Source organism: Lytechinus variegatus, chromosome 7 (assembly GCF_018143015.1).
Source record: "Lytechinus variegatus isolate NC3 chromosome 7, Lvar_3.0, whole genome shotgun sequence".
NCBI classification, from domain to species: domain Eukaryota; kingdom Metazoa; phylum Echinodermata; class Echinoidea; order Temnopleuroida; family Toxopneustidae; genus Lytechinus; species Lytechinus variegatus.
The window spans coordinates 28,364,743-28,388,741 of NC_054746.1; the positions used below are offsets into that span (position 1 = coordinate 28,364,743).

General features: G+C 31.8%; 1 protein-coding gene across 1 annotated transcript; it reads right to left on the reverse strand.

The window, feature by feature from the left end:
- Nucleotides 1–3,135: 3,135 nt before the first annotated feature.
- Nucleotides 3,136–22,707, reverse strand: LOC121417996 (phospholipase B1, membrane-associated-like). Its single transcript, XM_041611702.1, has 14 exons — nucleotides 22,517–22,707; nucleotides 21,207–21,310; nucleotides 16,195–16,249; nucleotides 14,940–14,998; nucleotides 14,483–14,550; nucleotides 13,888–13,931; nucleotides 13,101–13,215; nucleotides 12,745–12,940; nucleotides 12,407–12,498; nucleotides 11,667–11,736; nucleotides 10,968–11,072; nucleotides 10,104–10,199; nucleotides 4,027–4,092; nucleotides 3,136–3,579 (listed from the first exon to the last, which is right to left on the reverse strand). The coding sequence occupies exons 1-14, from the start codon at nucleotides 22,569–22,571 to the stop codon at nucleotides 3,349–3,351; spliced, it is 1,356 nt and encodes a 451-aa protein (XP_041467636.1). The 5' UTR covers nucleotides 22,572–22,707; the 3' UTR covers nucleotides 3,136–3,348.
- Between the last annotated feature and the right edge of the window lie 1,292 nt (nucleotides 22,708–23,999).

Consider the following 23,999-nt stretch of genomic DNA (forward strand, 5'->3'; position numbering starts at 1 on the left):
ATATTTTTAAGAATTCAGAAGACGTTTGAATATTGCTAATGATTGAGCAGATCGAGTGTCTTGGGATAAACAGTTCCATTCACTTATGCCTACCGGTATAAATGTGTTTTTGTAATACTGCGTTTTGAATTTCGGGGCTCGTATAGCATTAATTTATTAGTTCTTCGTGTTATACGCATTGATACATCATCATTAAACATAAATTTGGTACTTAATAAATGGGGAGCTAATCCATTTACACACTTATATACCATACATAATGTAGATTTCCTGTACAATTCTTTTAAAGAAGACCAGGAGAGAATTCGAAAAATACGCTCTGATGGGTTTCCCATGTATAACCGCTCACGATGTAAGCTGCACGTTTATGTAGTTTTTGCACCGTATTATAATTAGATTCAGATCTATACGACCACACATTTGAACAATACATTGCATGAGGGAGAACGAACCCTATGTATAATCGTTCAAGTTGTTCCACATTAAATATATGTTTGTTTCTTCTAATTAACTCAAGCTTTTGTTTCATTACTTTTACAATTGAATCGACATGGTTTTTGAATGTCAAAGTATCATCAATTATCACGCCCAATCATTTGTGCTGTGATACACACTCTAAAATAGTGTTATTGATTATTACAGATAGTGTTTTGGCCCGCAAGGTTGATAACCGCTGTCGAGAACCAAGAAGCATTACTTTGTTTTTTTCATCATTTAATATCAATCTGTTTTTACATGTCCACTCATATATTTCTTTCATTGCGGAGTTAAGCTGGTTATACAGATTCTATGGTACTACTACTAACATACAACATTGCATCATCAGCAAACATAACAATCTTCCGTGATTTGAAACAAGAAGCCAGATCATTTATATAAATTTTAAATAGTAAGGGCCCTAAAACTGAGCCTTGTGGGACCCCAGAAGAGGTTGATTTTATACTCGATTTGATCCCTCCTATTTCTGTGTATTGTTTCCTGAAACAAAAATAAGATTTAAACCATGCGATAGCATTATCAGAACATCCTATTACAACCAGTTTTTGTAGTAAAACATCATCGTCCTCAAATAAGTTTACTTGTTTGCCCCCCCCCCCCATCGACCCTTACCAATTTTATTTCATCTAGTCAGTCTCAGGACTGATGTAAGGACGTAAAAAAAAATAATAAAACAATCCGCAACAAAGTTGGTATTGAAGCAACTTCAAAAAATTGATAAAACTCTGTTCACCATCAGAATTTATTTCAATATTCTTACATTCTTATATACAAATAATTTCGTGGATAGGTGATGTAGAAAATTATTTTAAAACCTATTAATAATAATGATAATAGGCATTTATATAGCGCCATCTATCTAGAAATATTCTATTCCCAGGCGCGTTGTTATTATTATTAACCCCGCTTTAGCTCGAGCTGCCTCTCAGCGCTCATGCATTCAAGGAATTAATCCTGCCGGGTACCCATTCACCTCACCTGGGTCGAGTGCAGCACAATGTGGATAAATTTCTTGCTGAAGCAAATTACGCCATGGCTGGGATTCGAACCCACGACCCTCTGTTTCAAAGTCAGAAGACTTATCCACTGGGCCACAACGCTCCACATTCAGATAAATGAATAAACAAATATATTTTATTTATCTCAATATTTTGTAAACTAATTTCATGAATAATACTGTAGCATAACAAAAACAGTGCATTGCAAATAAACGTTATACAATACATTAAATGAAAACATTGTTACATCATTATCATAGATGAATAAGTGGCGGGAGAACTTTCGGGCCGAGAGAGGGGAAGAATAGGGACGGGGTAGGGGGGCATGGGTAGATGGAAGTTGAATGCAGAGGTCTAATCCTTCAATTTAATCAAAATATAAAATACAAATAAGCATAACATTTACAAATTCACCAAAGGTGGGTGTAAAAAAAGAAAATTGTGACATTTCGCTCTAGTCACAAAATGGTTTCATGCAGAGTATTTTCAAAAATATATTTTAAAGTTTTTATTATTTAGGTGAAATGTATATGAGAGCCAATTTGCTTTTTTTCCTATTGTATTTCCGTTTATGAAATATCTAATGTCGTATTTCTGTAGGTTTGATAATAAATGACTCATAATACAAGACGTGTTTATGGATTATTTCAGCATGTAATAATGATATTACAAAATTTGAATTTCAAATTTGATAGCGAGTGTAATCATTGGATTCCTTACATACATATTACTTAGGTTATTTTTTTTGTAATTCATGTTTTATGGATCCTTTTCATCAAAATATACATAACAAAACATTCATGAAATAATGGATCACATAGGATCACAATGGATTACTTAGGTTATGCTCAAAATTTGTTTTTTTTTAATTGAGCAAAACTTCAAAACATCAATAAATCTTATTTTACGCCAGATTTAGATCAGTTTTATGCTAGCTTGATAGATTTTTCTTTGCAAAAATAAACTGAAACTTATTTTAAAAAAAAAACATTGACATATCAATGTTATCATTAGTTCATAATCCATTGCACAAAAATAATACTGTCTGATAATGGAATGTTAATTTATATTGGTAGTACACGATAAAAGTGGTAAACAATGAGTGGGGGAATGATAAAGACGGTATAAAAATGAAATATAATATAATGCATTAGAAGGTTCTTTCACCATCTTATAAGATGAAAATAAAATATGTTTAGAAGTTTTAACTATTGGGGTAGGATACATATCTATCAACAAATCATTGATTACTTTGAAGAATGTCTGTGATTATGGTATAGAGGCTTAACAATACCTATATGAATACAATTATGTAAAATCACTGTAATGATCCTAAGACTCGATTTAGAGATTTTTACAACAAAAAGGTTCAAATGCTGACCAACATTAAACTTTTAACCACACCCATGGGCGGAAATCCCAGGGGGGACAGGGGGGACGTGTCCCCCTACTCAAAATAGTAGGGGGAACACAATATCAAATGTCCCCCCTACTATTTTGGGTCTTTGGTGATGCTTAGAAATATATAACTCAAAATGGGAATCAAACGTGCGTTTTGGGATGAGTTGACCTTTTTTTTTTTTTTTATTTTGCTTGTCAAATATATTTTCGTCGAAATGACCTTAAATTTTAGGTAATAGCCTTTTTTTTTTTTACTTGTCATATTTTCCAGACCCTTGTCCCCCCTACCTTTTGGGAGAGATTTCCGCCCCTGACCACACCTCATCAACTTCCATGTTTTTATCAGAATAATGTCTTGAATAAAGGGAGAGGGGACTTGGTCATGTTGCAGTCGTCGATGTTGTAATGGAAGATCCAATCAAACTTGACATTGCACATCCCATAGAAGCTATCACAGACGTTGGTAGGAGCCATTTAAAGACAATCGATTAGGTTTCTTCGAGATACCAACCACAATGGCAGCGATGATGATGACCAACATGACCCCGCCTATGACTCCGACAATGATGACAGTTTGCTTCGAGAGCTTTTGGTTTGGGCTTTCATTGACATCAGACTGGTAATAACCGTGTTGTAGGCCATCGGACTTGCTATTGACATTTGTGTAAATGTACGGAAATTCCTGAAATTAAATATAAAAATACAAACGCGAATATCAGGGAGCCATTCTCGATGTAAAAAATAATCAATCAGGTCGGGTAGTATTCCTAAGATCCTAGGACAAGTTCTCTCAAAAGGCTCCCATTCTTTATTGAATTAATTATTTCTTTTATTTCATTGATACTGTCTGTTCGTAGAGAATCAATTACGTTCTTCTGGGTCTCCCTCTTTATGTTTTTCTAAGGAGAGGCTTTCAAAAAAGAACACATTATTTCCTCACATTTGTTAGATTAAAAAATAGATTTCTTTGGTTCATTGTGAAATGTATTCATATAATAAGAAATAACTTAAGATCCCGCGTTAATTCTTAACCTGTTCACAACTGAATCATGAAATTTTCATAGGTCTTGTACAGGGACCAACTGGTACCAGTATGCAATAGGTTAAAACAAGGAAAGTGATGACTCACCTCAGAGGGGCAGTTCAGTTTTTCACCTGGAACCCATTCTAAGCGCTTGCTTCCAACCGGTTCAAACTGAAATTTAAAAAAAAAGTCACCGTTGTAGATTAATATTTTACTCGATATTTTTTTAATGATTTCATTGTAAGAAAATTATGAGAAAAATAAAAATGATGATCATCAAGATAATAATCATGATGATCATCGACTTTCACTCCCACCTTATCATCATACTTGTCATTTGATTCATCATAATAATAAAAATGTTTTACTGTAAATTAAAAGGGGTGATAATAAAGATCATTCCCCATTGAAATATTGGTGGGGAATATTATCGCTCCATATCTCCCCATTCCCACTCCCCCCCCCCCCCCCCCCGATCGACACCCATGTGGACATGAATGCCTTATTGATTGTGACATAGAATTTATACTGAATTTATCTATTTATAATAATTCTTATAATATGATATAATTCAATAAGGTTCAATTTTAAATCAATGAAAAGCTAAGTAGTTGCTCATTGATATTGCGGTCAGTTGAAATGACAGATTTTAATCATCTATGAATACCATCCATCTAAATCTGAGCTATCCTGTTTTTCCGAACATTACATTACTATAACATTTCAAACTATAGATGGCGCTATACTATTTTTAATCTTCAGTAACATATATTTAAGTTAAATTGACCAACAGAACAGTTTTAAAAATATTGCAAAGGTACAGAACAGCTACCTTAATCTATTTTCAATTCAAACTTCACTATTTTACATAAAGATTGATCTGATGATTGAACAATAGCACTTCAGATTATTGCTCAATTAAACAATATAATGTTTGTAACAGAGATGGCGCTATACCACTTTCCAATTCCAAATAAATGAAAATGCTATATGCATAATTGGAAACTAGGTGTGCAGGTGTTTTAAAAAAAATAGTGTTACTCAGAATGGTTAAATGTTTTGATTTAATTTAGAAGAGTTCGAATATACTGTATAAAATATATTTTCAAAAGCAGGTTAATAAAGGTAATCATTTCAGAATTAAAAAAACGTCCTTCGTCCTGCCAAATTAATACAATGATTGCAAAATCTATGGTTATACCGTCGAAATTAATATTCAGTTCTGAATGTGTTCCTAAGGGGAAAAGTCAATGGATTTCAAATGGGGCAATGGTTTCAATTCATGTGAGTGCTACGACAAAACAATACTTCTCTATTTACAAACCTTGATTAATAGAGGGTCGTTATTTTTTCAGCTTCTCTCAAATAAATGACTGGTCTGAACATTTTTTTAAGAGTTTGATCTCCGACGTAAAAAAAATGACAAAAAGAATAAGTGAAAATATCTCAAACGAGCTTCTAAGAAGCTAGGTATGATAAATAATAAGAACGTATAAAGTGAAACGATGCTTTCATATCGACAGAAATGATATCAAATGTGCATTCTCATTTTTTGGTACATTATCTTATGTTACATTTATTCTCGGGAATGTGTCACCAAAAACCATAAATTGCGAAAATAATCATTTGAAATAAATTCCGTACCTATTCAATTTAGCATCTATTCATTTGATCATGTGTGACGTCATTATGTACAAGTAAGATATCAACGCAAATCTAAGGAGATGCTTATGTATTTTAGGAAATTTCAAATTGCAAAATTAAATAATCTCTTAAGAGCAACCCCCTCTAAATCCAAAATATCCTTTTCATACAAACTTTACATAACAATAAATTTTTGGACTGTAGCTGGCGCTATACTACTTTTAAGTTTCAGTTAGTGTAAATTAAAGCAGAAATTATTAAATGAAAAACGTGAAAACGTAACAAAGCTATGGGATAGCTAAATCGCCTTATTTTCGTCATTTACTGCCCTTTTTCAATCTAAAGAAAACTATTTTCATTGCAAAATAACCCTTTTGATATTTTGTATTGAAACAATATAATGTTTGTAACTAGAGATGGCGCTATACCACTTTCTAAAAGAAAGTGTGAATGAAATTAGAATGAAAATTTCGTTTTTCCTTTCTCCAAGGCGTTGTGACAATACGCAATATTGAATAAAGAATTGTCGGTGAAGTTATCATTTCAATAATTTAAACAGTACAATTGACAACCATCTTCACCCAACATATCAAAGCCCTTTTTATCCGATGTAATATATAAAATTAAATGGGATTCGATCACTAATCAATTCTAAAAATAATTGATGGATTTTCAAAAGGACAGTGATTAGTATTCAATAAGAACGCAACCACAGAACGATTTTTCTTTATTTCCACAAAGCTTGATTGAAAAAAATATTCAACTTAATTTTTAAACTTTGTAATTTAATTTTAAAGGTTTTATAGTAATCATAAAAAATATTTGATGTTCATTTATATTTTTTTGTCAAATCAATCAATTAAATCAATGTATAGAATAGTTTCAAATAAATTTGATTAAATAAATACTTATGTACATCATCAAGTGGAAAGGTAATTTAAAGTCGGTTGAAATGATATCAAATATGCATTTTCATTATTGCTACATAATTCAAATTCATTCTTGGGAATGTTTCGCCGATGATGACAAATTGCCAATATAATTTTCCAAACATAAATTCCATACATTTTAAATTTATATCTATGTATTTGATCATGTTTAGCATATGTACAGGTAAAATATCAAAATAAAGCTAAGGACTCAGGAGATGCTTATGTATAATTGAATAGCCACCCTCTAAATTCAAACTATCCTTTTTAATACGAACTTTACATTACTATTAATTGTTGGACTGTAGCTGGCGCTATTCCACTTTTCGCCTTCAGTAAATGAAAATTCAAACTTTAATGACCTAAAGAGCAATTCATGAATATGACAAGGGTATGAAAAATTATTGTCTTTATTTTCATTATTTAATTCATTCTTAGAAATGTAGGAAGTAACATTGAGGGGGGAAAACACTTTGAATATTGTTGAGTTAAACAATATAATGTTTGTAACTAGAGTTGGCGCTAGACCACTTTCTCAGAGAAACACTTGACATATGGGGCGTTGCAAGAAACTTGCGATCAATTGCAATTCTATTTTTGTTCCCTAAATCAAGCATATGTCATGCAATTAATTACAAATTTGTGATTGATCGCTAATCTGCTTCATGAAACATGGAGTACAATCTGATTTGCTACAGATAAAATTGATAAGTCAATCATAAAATTGGAACAGAATATTTGTGATTGATTGCAAATATTTACTTGCAACATCCAAAATGTTTAATTTAATTTCTCACTTTCTCGTAGGCCTTGTGATAGTACTTTCCGGTAAATGTTGAATGTAGATTCGTAAGATGAGATTATTATTTTGATAATTCGAAGGAAAAGTACAATGAATAACCGCCTTCACCCGGCATTTTAAAGATTTTAATTTTACACAATAAAATTCAGGCGTTACAAAATCTACGAGCATATCTTTAAAATTAAAAAAAGATACTTGGTCCAGAATCAATCCTGTATTTTTAAAAATGGGGGGGAATCCCTAAAATAACCCATGGTATCTATTCAAAAGGAGTGCAGCCATAAATAGGTATTCTCTTTTCACAATCTTTGATTGAAAAAAAAAGTTACTGTATTCAACGATTTTTTTTTTCAATCCATCACTTTTAAAGATAACATTGTGATTTTGTTTAATGACGTTGATATTCAGGGCAAAATACAATTGAATGATATAGCCAAGGTAAGAAGAGCCAAACCATCTTACTTTGCATTATTACTGCAATTTTTTAAATTGAGAACACCATTTTCAATTTAAAATGGCACTTTCGATGTAGTTTATCAAAACAATATATTTTTTTGTAACTAGAGATCGCGTTAGGTAATTTTTAATGAAAAAAAAGAAGAAGAAGAAAGTATGACTAATTTGGTTTTTTTTATTGCCTCCCGGTAAATGTTTAATGGAGATTCGTCCGGAGACATATTATCATTTTAATAATTTGATGGGAAAGTACAATAATCCATCTCCACTCAACATTTCAAAGATTTTATTTTTCATCCTATCAAGCAAGATCATAAATTACAAAATATATTAACATACCTCTAAAATCATAATGGGACTTGATCCTAAATTGATTCTTTAAGAAAAAATATTCAGAGACTAGAATAGTGTTTCTATTCCGGGGATCATAACGACCAAACATTATTTCCATCTACAAAAATCATGAGAGTTATAGATTTAGAAAATAATAGGAGAAGTCATTCTTTTCTTCCATTTTCTTTTTAATTTAATCAGTCACTACACCAACGTAATTTTGTTTCATGAATTTGATTGACAGTGAAAAACAACAACCAAAATAAAAACATAAAAAGTTATTGATACTTATAAACAAGAGTCAAAACAATTTTCCTAATTCAAAACTCATTCCAGATTTATTTCATTATTTCATTTGAAGTGATATCATGTCAAATCCACATTTTAACTTACATTCTTTTCAGAAGACATGTTCTGTAAGCTGCTTTTTTTTCGCTGTTATTTTTTTTTCTTGTTATTTTAGCATTTCAATGAAAAGTATTAATGTTTAATTTATATACACAAACAAATTATTTAAAATTTTTCCCTATCATTCATTCATTCCATTCTTTTTAAGTGATCGCAAATCATATTCCGCTATGCTATGTTAATCAGCGTTGTTCTGCAAGGTGTATAAAAGGTATAAATCCTGTCTAGCGCCATCTCTAGTTAGAAACATTACATTCGTTTTACAATTTTTAAATGAATCTGCATACTTTAATCCATGTTTCAATTCTGTCGAAACGAGCAAACAAATCATTAAAAATACATTTGTTAGCTTGTTTTTGTTTACTTATTAAACTTCTTCACGTTTCTGGTAAGCTATGAAGTTTGTTTTTAAAAATGCTAAATTAAAAAGCTGTATAGCGCCATCTATAGTTTTAAAATATTAAAGGTTAGACATGCCGTTCAATCACATTATAATCCTTGAACATTTTCGCTATCAAACCTTTTACATTCTTATGATTTGAGGAGTTGGTTAACATTAAGAAAATATTTCCTTGTCTGTTTTTACCCGCTCATTATTGATGTCTTCAAAATGATATTAAAAGCTAAAGATAAATGTTGATTTGATTTTTCCTTTTTGCTGACGTCTTGTGCGTTTTCATCCCATGCGTGAATAAATTGATATATTCTTATGAGTATATCCTTAAAAACCACTCAAGATATCGCTGACTTTGGCATGTTCACCATCAGGTAGATATATGAATATTGAATAAAAGCAAAATAGAAATATTACAATCTACTGAAAAGTTTACAGGTAGGCCTACCTAGAATTTTCATTTTAATAAAAAATATTATAATTTGTTATTTTCCATTTTTTGATGGGTAAACATTGCATGAAAACCTGAATGAATAAATAATTCGCCCATTAGCAATAATATTGTCGGCTCAAAAATGGAAGTTGGTAATGACACAAACAAAAACCACCAACATTTACCCTCAGATATATTGGTTTTCTGGATCACACAATACAATAAAACGGCTTAGTCCTGTGCTCGAAATAAGCATAGCGCCAACTGTCGTTGTAAACATTATAGTTGCCAAAATAAAATTCAAGAACCTTACATAATTTTGACAAAAGTCTCAATCGCCATTAAATTAAAAGCATGGTATTACAGAAATCAATTTTCGTGATTGTTGTGAAAGGTGACTGCGCCATCACTTGCTTTTTAATAAAAATTAGCCGATCATAAACATTTTGAGAATTAAAATTCATATAGCGCCATCTATGGTCAAAACATTATAGTTCGAAGAATTGATGCATTAAATTGCGCGTTTCTGTTCTGATGATGTATCGCTTTACCTATGTTTGTCTAATTTTTTCATTTTTTCTTTCTTTTTGCCGTTGTTGTTACCTTGTCTTGCTTCGTTTCTTATAAGAATAATGAGTATAATAAAAATATTTTTAGCGTGATAAGAATGAATATTGATAACCGGCTCGCTTGTGCGATATTTCTTTCTTGATGACCGTTCTCCCTTTCCCGCATCCATTCTCGAGACGAGCCCGTTCTACATGTACATGTCAATCTACTTACCAGTCCATTCCAATTAGCTGTAGCCTGTGCAGCCTGTCCCTTTTGACTTAGATGAAAACAATCGGGAGCAAAATAAGAACTATCCGGTGATCCATCCTAAAACAAACAAACAAAACAAAACAAAAGCAAGATTATCAGTTAATTGTTTATCAATGCTACATTGGCCAAAATACATTATTCTACATCATAATAACGTAATTCCGTTCAGAAAATTTATTTTTGAATGCACAATTTACAAAGTAATCTTATTTCAGTCTGTTTACAAGATCTATGTTCTCTTTGAATTCAAAATCTTTCCCATCTTTTTTAATAAAAATGAATTATGGTTTAAAACTGTAACTTCTTTGGTCAACCTGTCAGGTAATGTTTTTCCCCTTTTCCGTTTCGAGTACTATAAATCCTGTATAAATCAATATGATATACGAATAAGATCTAATTCAAAGATTGACACTCTTGTCTATATTAGCATCATCTATCCATTTATCTATTCATTATTCAGATATTCGTATTTATGTGTAAATAATACTTAATAATGCTTATTACTTCTACGGCGCTTTTCCTTTAAGGCCCAAAGCGCTTATACAATAAAAATACTTAAGAATTATTAATTATATTACGCTAAAACTGTGAAACTACAAATCGCAAAAGAGGTTTCAATGAAAGAGCATTCAAATATGAAACAACAAACAACGAAAGAGCTTTCAATTATCACTATACTTATTTATATATTAATTGATTATGATTATTTTATTGATTCATTCAATCATTCATTAATTCATTCGTTCGTGTATTCATCTTGCATCCTTTTATTCATTTATTATCTGTTTATTTTGTGCAATAAGTGCACTAACCAGCGTAACTTACCGCATGTTTGGGGATACTCGTCTCATGGAAGAAAGGCTGATAAACCACAGTGAAATCATCTTTATCATCAAACTTTCCACTTTCAATATGTTCTTGTACTATCCTCTGTATTGATGGTAATGGTGTAGATTCAGAATAAAGAAGATAATAATTACACAACAACAAAAAATATTAACGTATGAATAATGGAAATTCAGATATGTAACGTATCTTAACATCATTATGAATTATAATAATTATTAATGTACCGCAATCTTTTATTACCCCGGTAAGCATTGCCATAGTTCGAGCTTCCGCTTCAAGCGCTGGAAGAATACCGGGTACTCCATTCACCTCACCTGGGTCGGGCGCAGCACAATATGGATAAATCAGTTTGAATCTGTTGGGTTGTTTATTAGTAAAAATCAATATTATAGTGTTATAGCTTAGGAACTGCCACAAATATGGAATCACCCAACTGAAAATATATTTATTAAATAATTAGCAGAAGATATACAAGTGTAACTTATTTTATAAACATAAATAAGTGTAAACAAAATGTATAATGGGATGAAGTAGATGCAATGATAAATAAAAAGAATTAATGAATAAATAACAAAAAGAATTAATCAATTTATAAATAAAAATAATGAATGAATAAATAAAATTTAATAAATAAATGCAAAAATACCTTTGAACGAATGACAAAAATAATTTCACCTGATATTCTTTTGCTCGTTCGTATATGGCTTCTTTGCCTCCATCTTTGTGCAAACAACTGCATACAATTCTGTACCAAAAGAGACAAACTTAGTTCGAACTTTAGACTACTTATTGATAGTAAAATAGATGAATAATTAGAGCAAATCAATAGGGGTTAAGATGTAAATATTATAAATCTTTAAAAAAAAGGTTCAAATCTGGATGTAAAATGTCATTCTTTTCTAAATATCGCATGTTAACAAAGGTTTGTTACACTCATTATTTTTTTCAAATACTTTAAGATGTAAATTAATATGATCATGTCTGACTCTAATTTATGTAAATAATGCTTTCCTCTGTTGAAAATATTTTGCATCTTTTGGGGGACTGTGATTTTATTCAAAACTGTTAGGTGCATTTGAATAAAACGATATATATTTTTACTTTGATTTTCTCAACAAAACGCAGGAAACTTGGTTTACCCCTTATATTTTTTCAAGAATCCATTAAAGTTATATTGTTACAACGGAATTCTTCGAAACAATTTCAAACATCTATTGTACAGCTGTCCTTGCTGTTGTAATATAGTTTATTTTATAATGATTGGATTAAAAAAAATCTGTTTATAGCAAAATTTTATTTAGGTGCACTCAGTTTATCCGTGTAATATCCAAATATCTATATTAATTATCAGTTGCTAATCCTCTTAGATTTTAAAAGGGGGAATAGAGAGGTTTTGAGACCATGAGAATACTTACGAATGAACAAGATCACATTTAAGACTACCGTCTAATTCCGGTAAGATATAGGCGTTTAGGACTCCCACAAGATTCACTATTGCTCGCGGGACCTGTGTCAACAAAAAAATAAAATGACGATTCATTGACGATCTATTTTCCTACATTATCCAAACAGTTTATGCTTAATATTTCATCAATCATATTGTGTACTGAAATTTGCTTTTATTCTGACAAGCAATGAACCATTTTGATTGGTCTATTGAATGTTCATAACGCAATATATTTGATCGGACTGAGTCGGTTTTAGTTGTATGATAGCGGTGTCACATTTTCAAAATGAACTCAATTGTATATACCTCATCATGCAAGATACGCAATGTTTCATCGATGAAAGCTAGATACTCCTGAGGCTCTGATGTTTCTTTTCTGCATCCGCTACAGAGGTCGTTACCTCCTATGAACAGAGTAATAAACTTCCAATCATTCTCCATATCGACGTCGGAATGGGCTCGGAGATCGTCGATTAGCTTACGTGCCTGCTTCGGTAAGCCCCTGAAGAAAGAAAAGAGGAATGCGATGTTGGACACATAATTACCCTCATAGTGCAATTTTACCCAATATTCTTTAGAGTGTAAATACTAAAATATTATCAATAATACTACTACTAATGATAATATCATTAATACTACTAATAATAGTAATGATAATTTACTTTGCTTTAGCCCCGACGACAGCATGGTTGAATGATTTTGACTTGGGTTGAGTAAAGACGATTCCTTCACCCGTAGAATAACCAAGAATATCAGGATTATATTTCCTCAGGATATCTATGAAGAAGAAACAAACAAACTCAATTTAGAACGTTCAATCTAGAGCATGATAAGTAAGTTGATTTGGAGAATGAATTGGGGTATACCCAATAATACAGTGGCATAATCAGGGGGGGCACACGTGCCTTCTTTGTGCCCCCAATCAAATAAAGTGGAAAATAAGAAGAAAATAGTGAGCGAAGGTGGGGGGGCATTAGAATTATATAGAAAGTGGTCAATCGGACCATCTTCTCTCATATTTGTTTTGCTCTCACAATGGTCTAATTTTGGAGAGACGTCTTGTTTGTTGAATATTTATTATGGAGATCCACCCGCCTGGACAGACACTGCAGGATGGTAAAAAAAGCATTGCTGGACCAGAAATGAGAAAAAAAATCGACGGGCATGTTACATTATTATGTTGAACAATGATAGAATAACTTTTTGTTAACACCACTGGTATACCTTAGTGTGCGTGGCAACGGTACATCGAATATCATAGAGGAAATATCGATTAGGACAACTCCCCAGAGGACACCCATGAGATTGACCTATGTCGTTATTATCCACCCAAATTATTAACAATTTTAATAAATCGTGGAATTATATAACATAAAAATATAAATGAATCTTTAATTTAACATGAATAATGTGGAACCAAAAAAAGCTAAAGTGATCTTGGCTACTTACTAGGCAGTGTACCAACGGAAGATAAACTTTTGTCACCCCCAATGCTAGTTTAGGAGAGAAGAAAGAATTTTTAAATGGTCGAAAACAAAACGCCTTTTGCCTCGATGGTTTCTACTGTCCTGCTATGCCATCCGATCTGCTATTCATAGCAGATCGCCAAAATTGTGACGTCTAATTACAAGAAGTAAATGTTTGTCCCATGTTATACAGGCAAGTATCAACATATTAATTCAGATCTATGTTTCAATTCTATTTCAATTATTTCCAATTACTAGTAAAATAAAGTTCCTGTTCAAATGTGAACGTTAAAATCTCCATTTATTCTGAGTTATCAAATCATGTTAACCCATTACAAAAAAAGGCTAACTTAAACAAAACACGATGTTTTATTTTTCTTCCGTTTGCGTTCACTGTTGTGATAGTTGCGAAATACAGAAGTTCCCTTTTTTTAACTATAAGTCATAAACAAACAGTCGAACTTTCAATTGACCATTCGGAAGGAATTTTCAAATTCCCGTATTTCATCATCTAAATCAATATGATTTATTTATATCAAGAATAACAAAAATATGATAGATGACGTATATAGGCCTACCTCGCTGATACACCCCAATAGTTGAGCATCACAGGTAAAAATATAGGAGCTCCAGCGGCATATGCAGTCTGAAATAAAGTAAAATACAAAATATGTATCTAAAAAACGTCATCATCATTGTCATCATCGTTGCCGTCGCCATTGTCTTGGTCGTTGTTATCATGCACCATCATCATCATCATTAGCAGCGTCATCATTATCATACCCACCATCGTTGTCATCGTCGGCCGTAGTCGCCGCTGTCATTATCATCATCATCATCGTGATTATCAAATCAACTTCTTCTTCATCATCATCATCGTCGTCGTCATCATCACCATTATCATCAAGAACATCACGATGATTTGTATTTTGGATTATATCGTATTGTTTCATAAATAATCTTTGTAAGCAGCATTGTGTGATTATATGAGTAGCATGATTAAGAAACATGAATGATTTATCTAAATATACTTACTGAAAGAGAATCTCCTATACCAGCTACCACATCGATATCACCTGGTCGGAGCTTGTGGACTGTATCAAACATAACATAAACATCTTATTTATTTATTTATTTATTCATTCATTCATTTATGTATTTATTTATTCATGTATGTTTTTATTCATTTATTTATTTATACAATAACAATAAAATACAATTGTTCTAACAATACTAAATGACTAAAATAACAATCTGATCACATTATGCAATTTTAAGATTAGTTCAGTATAAAAAAAATAACTAAGTAAATATAATATGGTTCCCTCCATTTCCATCTTAATTTAATTTCTATTGAAAAATAGTATACATATTTAAAACCTACAATGTGTTGCCCAAATTGCCTAAGTGTTTTTTTTTTCACAACATGTGTATCATTAATTTTATTTTTTGCAACGGATACAAATATTTATGTTTATATATGGTATACAATTTGTTTTTGTTTCATGGAAGTGAAATAAATAAATTTGAATTTGAATTGAAAAGGATAACTAAAAGGGGTACTCCAGGCTGACATTACTAATGATTTGAACAGATAAAGAAAAATAGACAAACAAAATGCTGAAAATTTGATCAAAATCAGATAAGGAATGACGAAGTTGTGACATTTTAAAAATGTACATTACTTCGGTAGCGTTCTGTGCATGTCTTCATGAATATTCACTGAGCAAACCGATTATGTGCACTTATTATTTTGTATTTTATTATATGAGATAATGTTTATTCAATTTTTTCCCCAGAACTAACAAATTTGAATTGACAACTGATTTAATGCAATAGATATTCATTGCTGCAACCATTTTCATCATAAGCATGATAAGGGAGACATACCATTCACACTTGTATGAATAAGAAATTATTGTGATTTCATGTTATAACACAAGAAAAGGGAAATGAATATTCATGACGATATGCATAACTGTTTTCATAATGATATATATTGCCAAACTTTAAAGTTTAATAATTTCGTTATTTGTTATCGGATTTTGATGAAATTTTCAGCATTTTGCTCGGTAAATTTTACTCGATTTATTTAGAAAAGGATATTTTCAGTCCGGAGAACCCCTTTAATTTCTGAATTGTAGCATCAATGATCATGCAGTAAATATCTGAAATCTGTCATAATTATTTGTTATTCCAGTCAGGGTAGCAACTTGTCTATGCCCCATTTTGATAATGAAGCCGATTGAGCTCGAATTTCTGAGTTTTCTTTTAAATATTTACTACAAACCTGATGTAGGTTTCTCTGGTGAAACAGACGATGGACAGTCGAATTCCATTCCGACCTGAAAGTCATCAGAATCAACAGAAAGGACATGATATGACATTTTGCTAGAAATTTTAATTTCAAGTTTGTATTATTCTAATGATTTAAGATTATAAGCACTATTATAGCTGTGAGATGAACACCGCTAACCTACTCCACCCCACAGAGAAATGTGAAATTTACCATAATCTTTGCATTCGACAGCCAATATTTTAGATATCCGGAAATTGAATGAAATAAAATTCTATTTTTTATTTTAGGTCAGTATAATCTGTATCTGTTGAATTCGCCTCGCTTTGTCATGTGATATCTACCACTCAGTTTGTTTGTTTTTTCTTATTCCTTGTACGTGTTCATATTCATGCAAAGATAACTCCTTCATGACATTTTTGATTTATGAGACACGATTACGAAGTTTGTTCTACGAATTACCCGTTAAAGGAAAAGTCCATCCAGTTAAAAAGTTATTTTCAATAAAAAGAGAAAATCCAACAAGTATAACGCTGAAAATGTCATCAAAATCGAATGCAAGATGAGAAAGTTATGACATTCTAAAGTTTTGTTTAATTTCTCTAATCAGTTATGCACATTCTGATCGGTATGCAAATGAGGAGACTCATGACACCATCCACTCACTATTTCTTTTGTATTTTATTAAATTAAGTATTCTAATTTTATCCTCATTTTCAGTGAAACAATGATTAATTCCTCCCTGAACTTGTGGAATTAGCATTGTTTTATACTACATGGTTCATTCAAGTTGGTCCTTATTGTTAAATCTAAAAAAAAATGAAATAATGTATATATAATTTAAACAATAAAAACAAAAGAAATAGTGAGTGAGGGATGTCATCGTCTGCCTCATTTTCATGTCACTGAGATGTGCACATCACCATGATCACTGTTTTGTGAAAATTAAGCGAAACTCTAAAATGTCATAACTTTCAGATTTTACATCCGATTTCAATGAAATTTTCAGTGTTATGCTAGTTTAATATTTCCCTATTTATTCATATCAACATTTTGCTAGGTCAACGATTCAGTGCTTTCTAAGCCCTCTTTATTGTTGGGTATCAAGCCCAGACATTATGACCCTTCAGGTGACAATCGGGAAATAGCAATGCATATAATTACGTAACCTTAGGACGATTAATGATAGTATACAAATAGCAAAGTGGAGAAGATCGTAACTCGGTACCGGTGTTTTGGAGGTATTTTGGGGGTGTTTCTACCAAAGTCCAAAATATTGAAAATACTATATATACTCCCTCATCTAGTTCTGTTTACTTATCACTCGATATATCATGTAGCAGAGTATTGTTTATTTTGATACTTCAGTCACACCGCAACGACGACAATAAATTGTTCGACAGGTGACCGGGGAATCGTCTAGCGACAGTTTATTCTGTAATGATGCGGTTTAGACACGATTGCACTCCAAGAATGCTCTGACAAGGAAATCTCTTTTCGGACATTAAACTTTTTAAAAAAGCAAATAAAACTTGTAGAAATGGTAGTTGACTCGTGGTCCGGTAGTTTATTTGTCGTCAGAGTATATAGCGCAAGAGTACTTCTCGCAAGTGTTATCATGGTGATTATTGACATTATTCACGTCGCGTACAATGTTCACCTTTTATGATGTTGAGGAACAATAAAATAAATCGACATTAAAAAGAATGTTGATGTCTCGCCGGAAGAAAACAACAAACTAACTATACCTAACTAAAAGATTGGTATCGAGAAGATTCACCTGACATATCAACAGCTTTCATCCAGAACATAAAGGGGTGAAGTGGGAGTAGCTCTTAACTACATATATTGCTGTATATACTCGAGTGCGACCACATGGTTTCGAAGCTCTTATCATGCTTATATACGCCTTTTGTAGTTAAATAGAATCTTATTTGCGAGGGGTATTCCCTCGTATATTCTAGATATTTGTCCCGAAACATGCTGAACGAGGCGTTAAAAATCAATTTAATTGAAAACCAAGTACATAGAGGGAAAGATACCCTGCATCTCGTCTAAAATATTAATCTTAAGGGTTTTTCGAATTGAACTCGAGATTTGATGTTTTCCGAATTATCTCTCACCGACTTTCGTCATATTTTTGTAAAAAGAAAGGGGAAAGGTGGCACGCTTGACATGTTTAAACATAAAACGATGACGTTATATGTTTCGATTCACTCTAGAAACTAATGACGTTCAGGATAGTCTTAAGAAACAGCTTTTGAAACAACTACTAACAATAATATCAGCTCAAGTGCTCCTGTCTTTTCCCTTATTGTGAAGAAAACAATAAGACTATGTATATCATAGGCTCAAGTGCATAATGTTTTGGGGTCTTCTTATAACTGAAGGACACTTTTTTAAGTGGTTACGAAAATGTTTTTATTCATGAAAAATGTTAACTGAATGATATACTGCACCTAGTTTCAGTTTATTCTTTTTTTTAAAGACAAGTCAGTGATCAACAGTGAAGACTTACAAAATAAACAGATGTTTTAAACAAATCTTTATTAAGATCAAATATTATTATACTGAACAAATTAGGATGTTTCTTTTTTTAATTCAATTCTCTTTTCCAGTTTATATTAACGTTATCATATTTTTACATAGCAAATCCATACGGAATGTACTGGCTCTTGATTCATTATCCTGAACCGACCAAAACATATTTACAATAGAGGATGAGATACAGATGTCTGGTAATGAGAAAACTAGACCGAGGGTGGTTGAAATCAAAGATGATTGTTTTAAAAGAAATGCATGTTTATTGAATTATAAAGTTTACACTATTTAAAATCTAAAACAAGGTAGTTATGAGAGCGATTATTAGACTTTGATTTAGGGGAAAAAAGTGGAAAAGAAAAGGAAAAGATTTATGATTATGTCCTCTGTCAGCATCGTTTTTCTGGTGATTTAATTGACATGTTATGTAATCAAATCACATATAAAACATGTTTAATTAGTATCCCTTTGTGTACAAACAATCTAGCATCACGTGAGCTAAACACACGTTGTGGTGTTATCGACAGAATCAATTGTGAAAAACATAACAGTAAGAAAGTCGTACAGGAAAGTTTTGCATTGAAAATCTTATGCATTACTGGCTTTGCTGAGTTATTTTGTTTATAACAAAGCTTTGCTTTCATCGTTTGCATATACAGTATATCGTTATGAAGCAAAAGATGCTTTTTTATTGTCATTATGATGATGATGATGATGATAATGATTATCATTATTATTATCATAATTATTGTTATTATTATAATTATTACCATTATTATCATTATTATCATAATTATTGTTATTATTATAATTATTACCATTATTATCATTATTATTATTATTATCATTTCTATTATTATTATTATCATTACTATTATTATTTTTATCATTACCATTATTATTAATATTGTTGTTGTTGTTGATATTATTATCATCATCATTATCAATATTATCATAATTGCCATTTTCATCTTCTTTTATACATCGATTCTCATTTTGTATATTCCTTCTTGAACTGATATGTATATTTTTAGGTTTGATCTTTGTATGTTTGTTCATCGATACGAGGCTGATACCCTAGATTGTCAACTTGTCAAAGTTCCATCGTAATCTCACCCATCAAATTTGTTTTCATTTACTTTAAAGACCCTAATCACAAAATGCAAAAACGAAGACGAACATAAATACATAGCATATGAAGGCATTTTTTGGTGGTAATTCTTAGGCGAAATACAAGTTATGAACGCAAATGGCAGTATACTTTCCTCTTACAGATCTATAGCAACTGTCCATTATACTGTGAATCCATACCAAAATAGTGATACAAAGATTGCAACTGAATATAAATCATATCTGCATCCTGCATAATGCATAATTTATAATACCGTTGGTGAATGTGACGGGACAAACGTTATTATAATGCTGAGGCAATTTGTATATACGAAGCTATATTTCAAAACTACAAGTCCGGTGTTTTTATTCATAGTGTCTTCCATAGTTCAAGCACCATGAGCGTTAAAAAATATATCCAAATCATTTATTGATAGTTGGAGACTTAGTAGGATTTAACATTTGACCTACTTCATTTAGTGATGTACTGATGTAAAAGATTGGTATAACGCCAGCACCAAAAGGTCAACATCGAACTTGAAATTGCCCATTGTTTTATACTTTATAAGTTATCAGTGTGAGATAATTATAATCACGCAACCGTTAAACAAATTTAGAAACACTCAATAATCATGTCATGTGAACTTGATTAGGTCTTGAACTTGTTCTTATCACTGAAGATATTTCAATCAATTAGCCTCCTCAGATAAAGACTCTGTAGGTTTGATTTCGGCAATCAAAATGAAAATATTATACACGACGTCCTCCATTAATGTTCTGTTTTTGTTTTTTTCATGTCTATCAATAAGTCATTTTTTTTTAGATTTAATACGATTTGCCAAGAATCAACAGAGGTGGAACCTGGTGACGTGGATTCCATTTTACGGGTGACATGATGATTAAAATTAAAAAACTTTTCAAATTCCCCAATTTCCCCCAAGCTCTTTAAACAAACCAGCCTTCAATTTCAGTGAGGTATGGTACCCTTAAGTTAAAACAATATTAATATCTACGGAGGCAAATCCCCCACCCCCATTTATCAGTAGGCCTATAAGTACTGTTTTTGATGACCAAAAAGTTTTCGTTGGCATGAATTTATCTAATTGTCTTCAAACAAAATAATGACAAGCACAAAAAAGATAAATGGGGGAGAGGTGTTTTTTCTTTCCCATATAAACATTTATCAAAACATGATGACTACAGATACATTTCAAATAGTTCACATTCCATATTAGTACAGTTTTATAAATATAATGTTGAGGTACGATTATAATTCATATTACTGGTGAATGCCAGTGGAAGGGGCATTAATGGATAAAAAATATATATGTAAGAGGTTAAAGCTATGACCTTACCGATTCAATGTTATAGTCATCCCGCGTGGTTTCACTGACATGCCCAAGAAAGAGATGATAGTCGTCGTATACTTCATAAAGTCCCCGAAAATCATCTTCAATATCTTTGGGGGGATGGAGAAAAAAATATAAACAAAATACGAAAGTGTATCCTGACGCAAATGGAAATGTACATAAATTCTTTAGTTTCAATTAACAAGATTTATTATTAGTTTTGATAGCAATCCACATGTATAATCATAATTCATGGTAGGCACTGTGTGCATTGTGTTGATAGTAAAGCAAATTGTAGCCAATCCAAAGGGGAAGGCCCCTGCTCCTCGTGATGCTTATGTGTTTTCTTTGGAAGAAAGTGTATTGGGTGATGTGGATCCCCTCTCACATGATTATCTGAAACTTTCATTTCTTCTTCTTTTTCTCTTTTTTTACTGATATTTTAGCGAAAATGCGGTCGAAAATGATAAGTTAATTTTCAAATATTTGTCAAACGAAATTGAACAGTTACGACTCCCCCATGCACGGACCCCCTACATTTACAAAATTCTCGATCAACTGCTGTTTCCTCTAGTTAATCAGATCGCTCACATTGAGTTGATGATTATTTTCAATTATTAAATTTTGCTCTCGGTATCATCTCAATTTTTCGTTCAGCTTATATCAAATTATATTATAATTTCAAATAAATATGTTATATCACCTTAAGCTTAACTATTAATATACGTGCGATGATATGAATATAAAACCGGACCTTCTGATGCATAAGATTCTATTCCTCCTCCTCCCCCTTCTTCTTCTTCTTCTCTTTCTCCTTCTCTTTCTCCTTCTCCTCCGCCCTCCCCCTAATTCTTCTTCTTCACGTACTCAGCCACGCTTTTCACTTTTTTTTAATAAAATGTAATTATCATATCATTATTCCTATACATGTTAGTACAACAAATAGTACAACACACTAGTCATGTGTTCAAACACATCATTATTATTATGGTAATAATTTTCACATGTCATTGTTTATCCCACTGTTAAACGGTAAACAAAATATAAGCGGCGTCCGTGGAACAGAATTCACTCAAACCAAAACAAATAAATTTACTAGCATTATGTCTCCAAAACATAATGTCGAATATCAAGATCTTGATCAGGGATACTTATGATTTTTTGTTTATCAAGTCTTTGATTACAGTCAGGGGAAATTGTCATCGCAATAAAAACAGGCGAATATGTATTATAGTGATTGATTCTACCTGATAAACCATAACGCTTTTGTGTAAGCAATAATAATAATAAATAAGTTATCGAAGGATATTACCTACCTCCGTTTACTATTGAAATAGCCGACATAAGAATCCACAGCCAGAGAGAAGCCATCTCTAATTAATGTCTTTATTTTAACTGAGTTGACAACAAAAATTAATTACACGACAGCGAAACTAATAATTATGTGATTCGCTGGATCAACTCTCGAAGCGATCTGCCCAAGAGCAGGAAATCAATTTGTCTTATTCTTTGCGGCGAGAGGCAGACCTCGTTACACTAAGTGAACGATACCAGACCGATACCAAACAAGAACGAACTATCGTATCTGGAAATGTGTGTGGGTTTTTTTTATTATAACTTCCTCAAATTTTGATTTAACGATATGGTAAATTAAAAAAAAATCATGTTCAACTTGAAATATATTTATAGACTATAAGTATGTTTGTCTTTTATAATTATATTCAGAGATATTTTGTAGAAGATGTTATTTTGTATTACTATTCCATTGTGATTTTAAACTAATCCAGAAATAATTACAGATTGATTCTGAGTTTACTTTTGGAATGATCATTGTAGATCGTTTTTGTATATGTGAATGATTTTTTTGTTATTCATTCATTATTTTCACATGTTATGTACACTGTAAAAAAATGAAGGTTAAATCTGACACCAATTGGTGTTAATAGAGGACCACACCCCGAGAAGTTAAAATTACACCCTAGAGATTAAACATAACACCAAAGAGTGTAAATGTAACAACAAAAGGTGTTGTAATAACACCTATAGGTGTAAAACTAACACCAATTTAACACCGGTGTAAAATAACTGGTGTGGTCCTCTATGTACACCGGTTAAGACCACAGTTTTTGCTGTGTATAACGAGGAAGAAATAAAATATGATTTAAAAAAAGGGTCGTTCAGGGCGTTTGTTAATTGTCATAATATCAGAACAGATAGGTCTCAACAGAAAGCTATTATTGAGAAATTAATAGATGCCTACACAATGATTGTGGAACAGAAATTCACTCTACCATGGGGTCCATGATTCTATCAACCGAGTATGAATATCGGTGGGCAAAGTATACTTACTTAGTTTATGCCTTTTATAAGGTCCTATTGCACTGGCGTAGGCTAGAAAAGGAGATAATATTACAACATGTCCGTGAATTTTGGAGGGAGGAGGAGGGGTTGAGAGTGAAGCAGGTTTTTGCCCAGCAGAAGAACCCATAACATCCTTATGAAATTGATTATCATTCCTAACCATTTTTAGGGCAAATGATGTCACACTACATACTTTAATAATAGACATGTGATGCACAATAATCAATACACTATATATTCATGACATACCTAGATTTTGACATTAACATAAAAACAGTTAGATAATTCTATTTGGTGAACTCGGCTGCAGGTAGTGAGAATAATTCATCCTAAATCAAGTAACTGGTAGGAATAATTCCTTGCACAGCAAAAACTGTGGTGTTAACCGGTGTACATAGAGGACCACACCAGTTATTTTACACTGGTTTTGAAATGGTG

Coding starts and splice junctions, on each gene's coding strand:
- LOC121417996 (XM_041611702.1), bottom strand. CDS start 22,571: ATGGCTTCTCTCTGGCTGTGGATTCTTATGTCGGCTATTTCAATAGTA. Junction 13,932..14,482: donor TATTGGGGTGTATCAGCGAG/GTAGGCCTATAT, acceptor CTCCTAAACTAG/CATTGGGGGTGACAAAAGTT. Junction 10,200..10,967: donor CGAGTATCCCCAAACATGCG/GTAAGTTACGCT, acceptor TGTTTGTTTTAG/GATGGATCACCGGATAGTTC.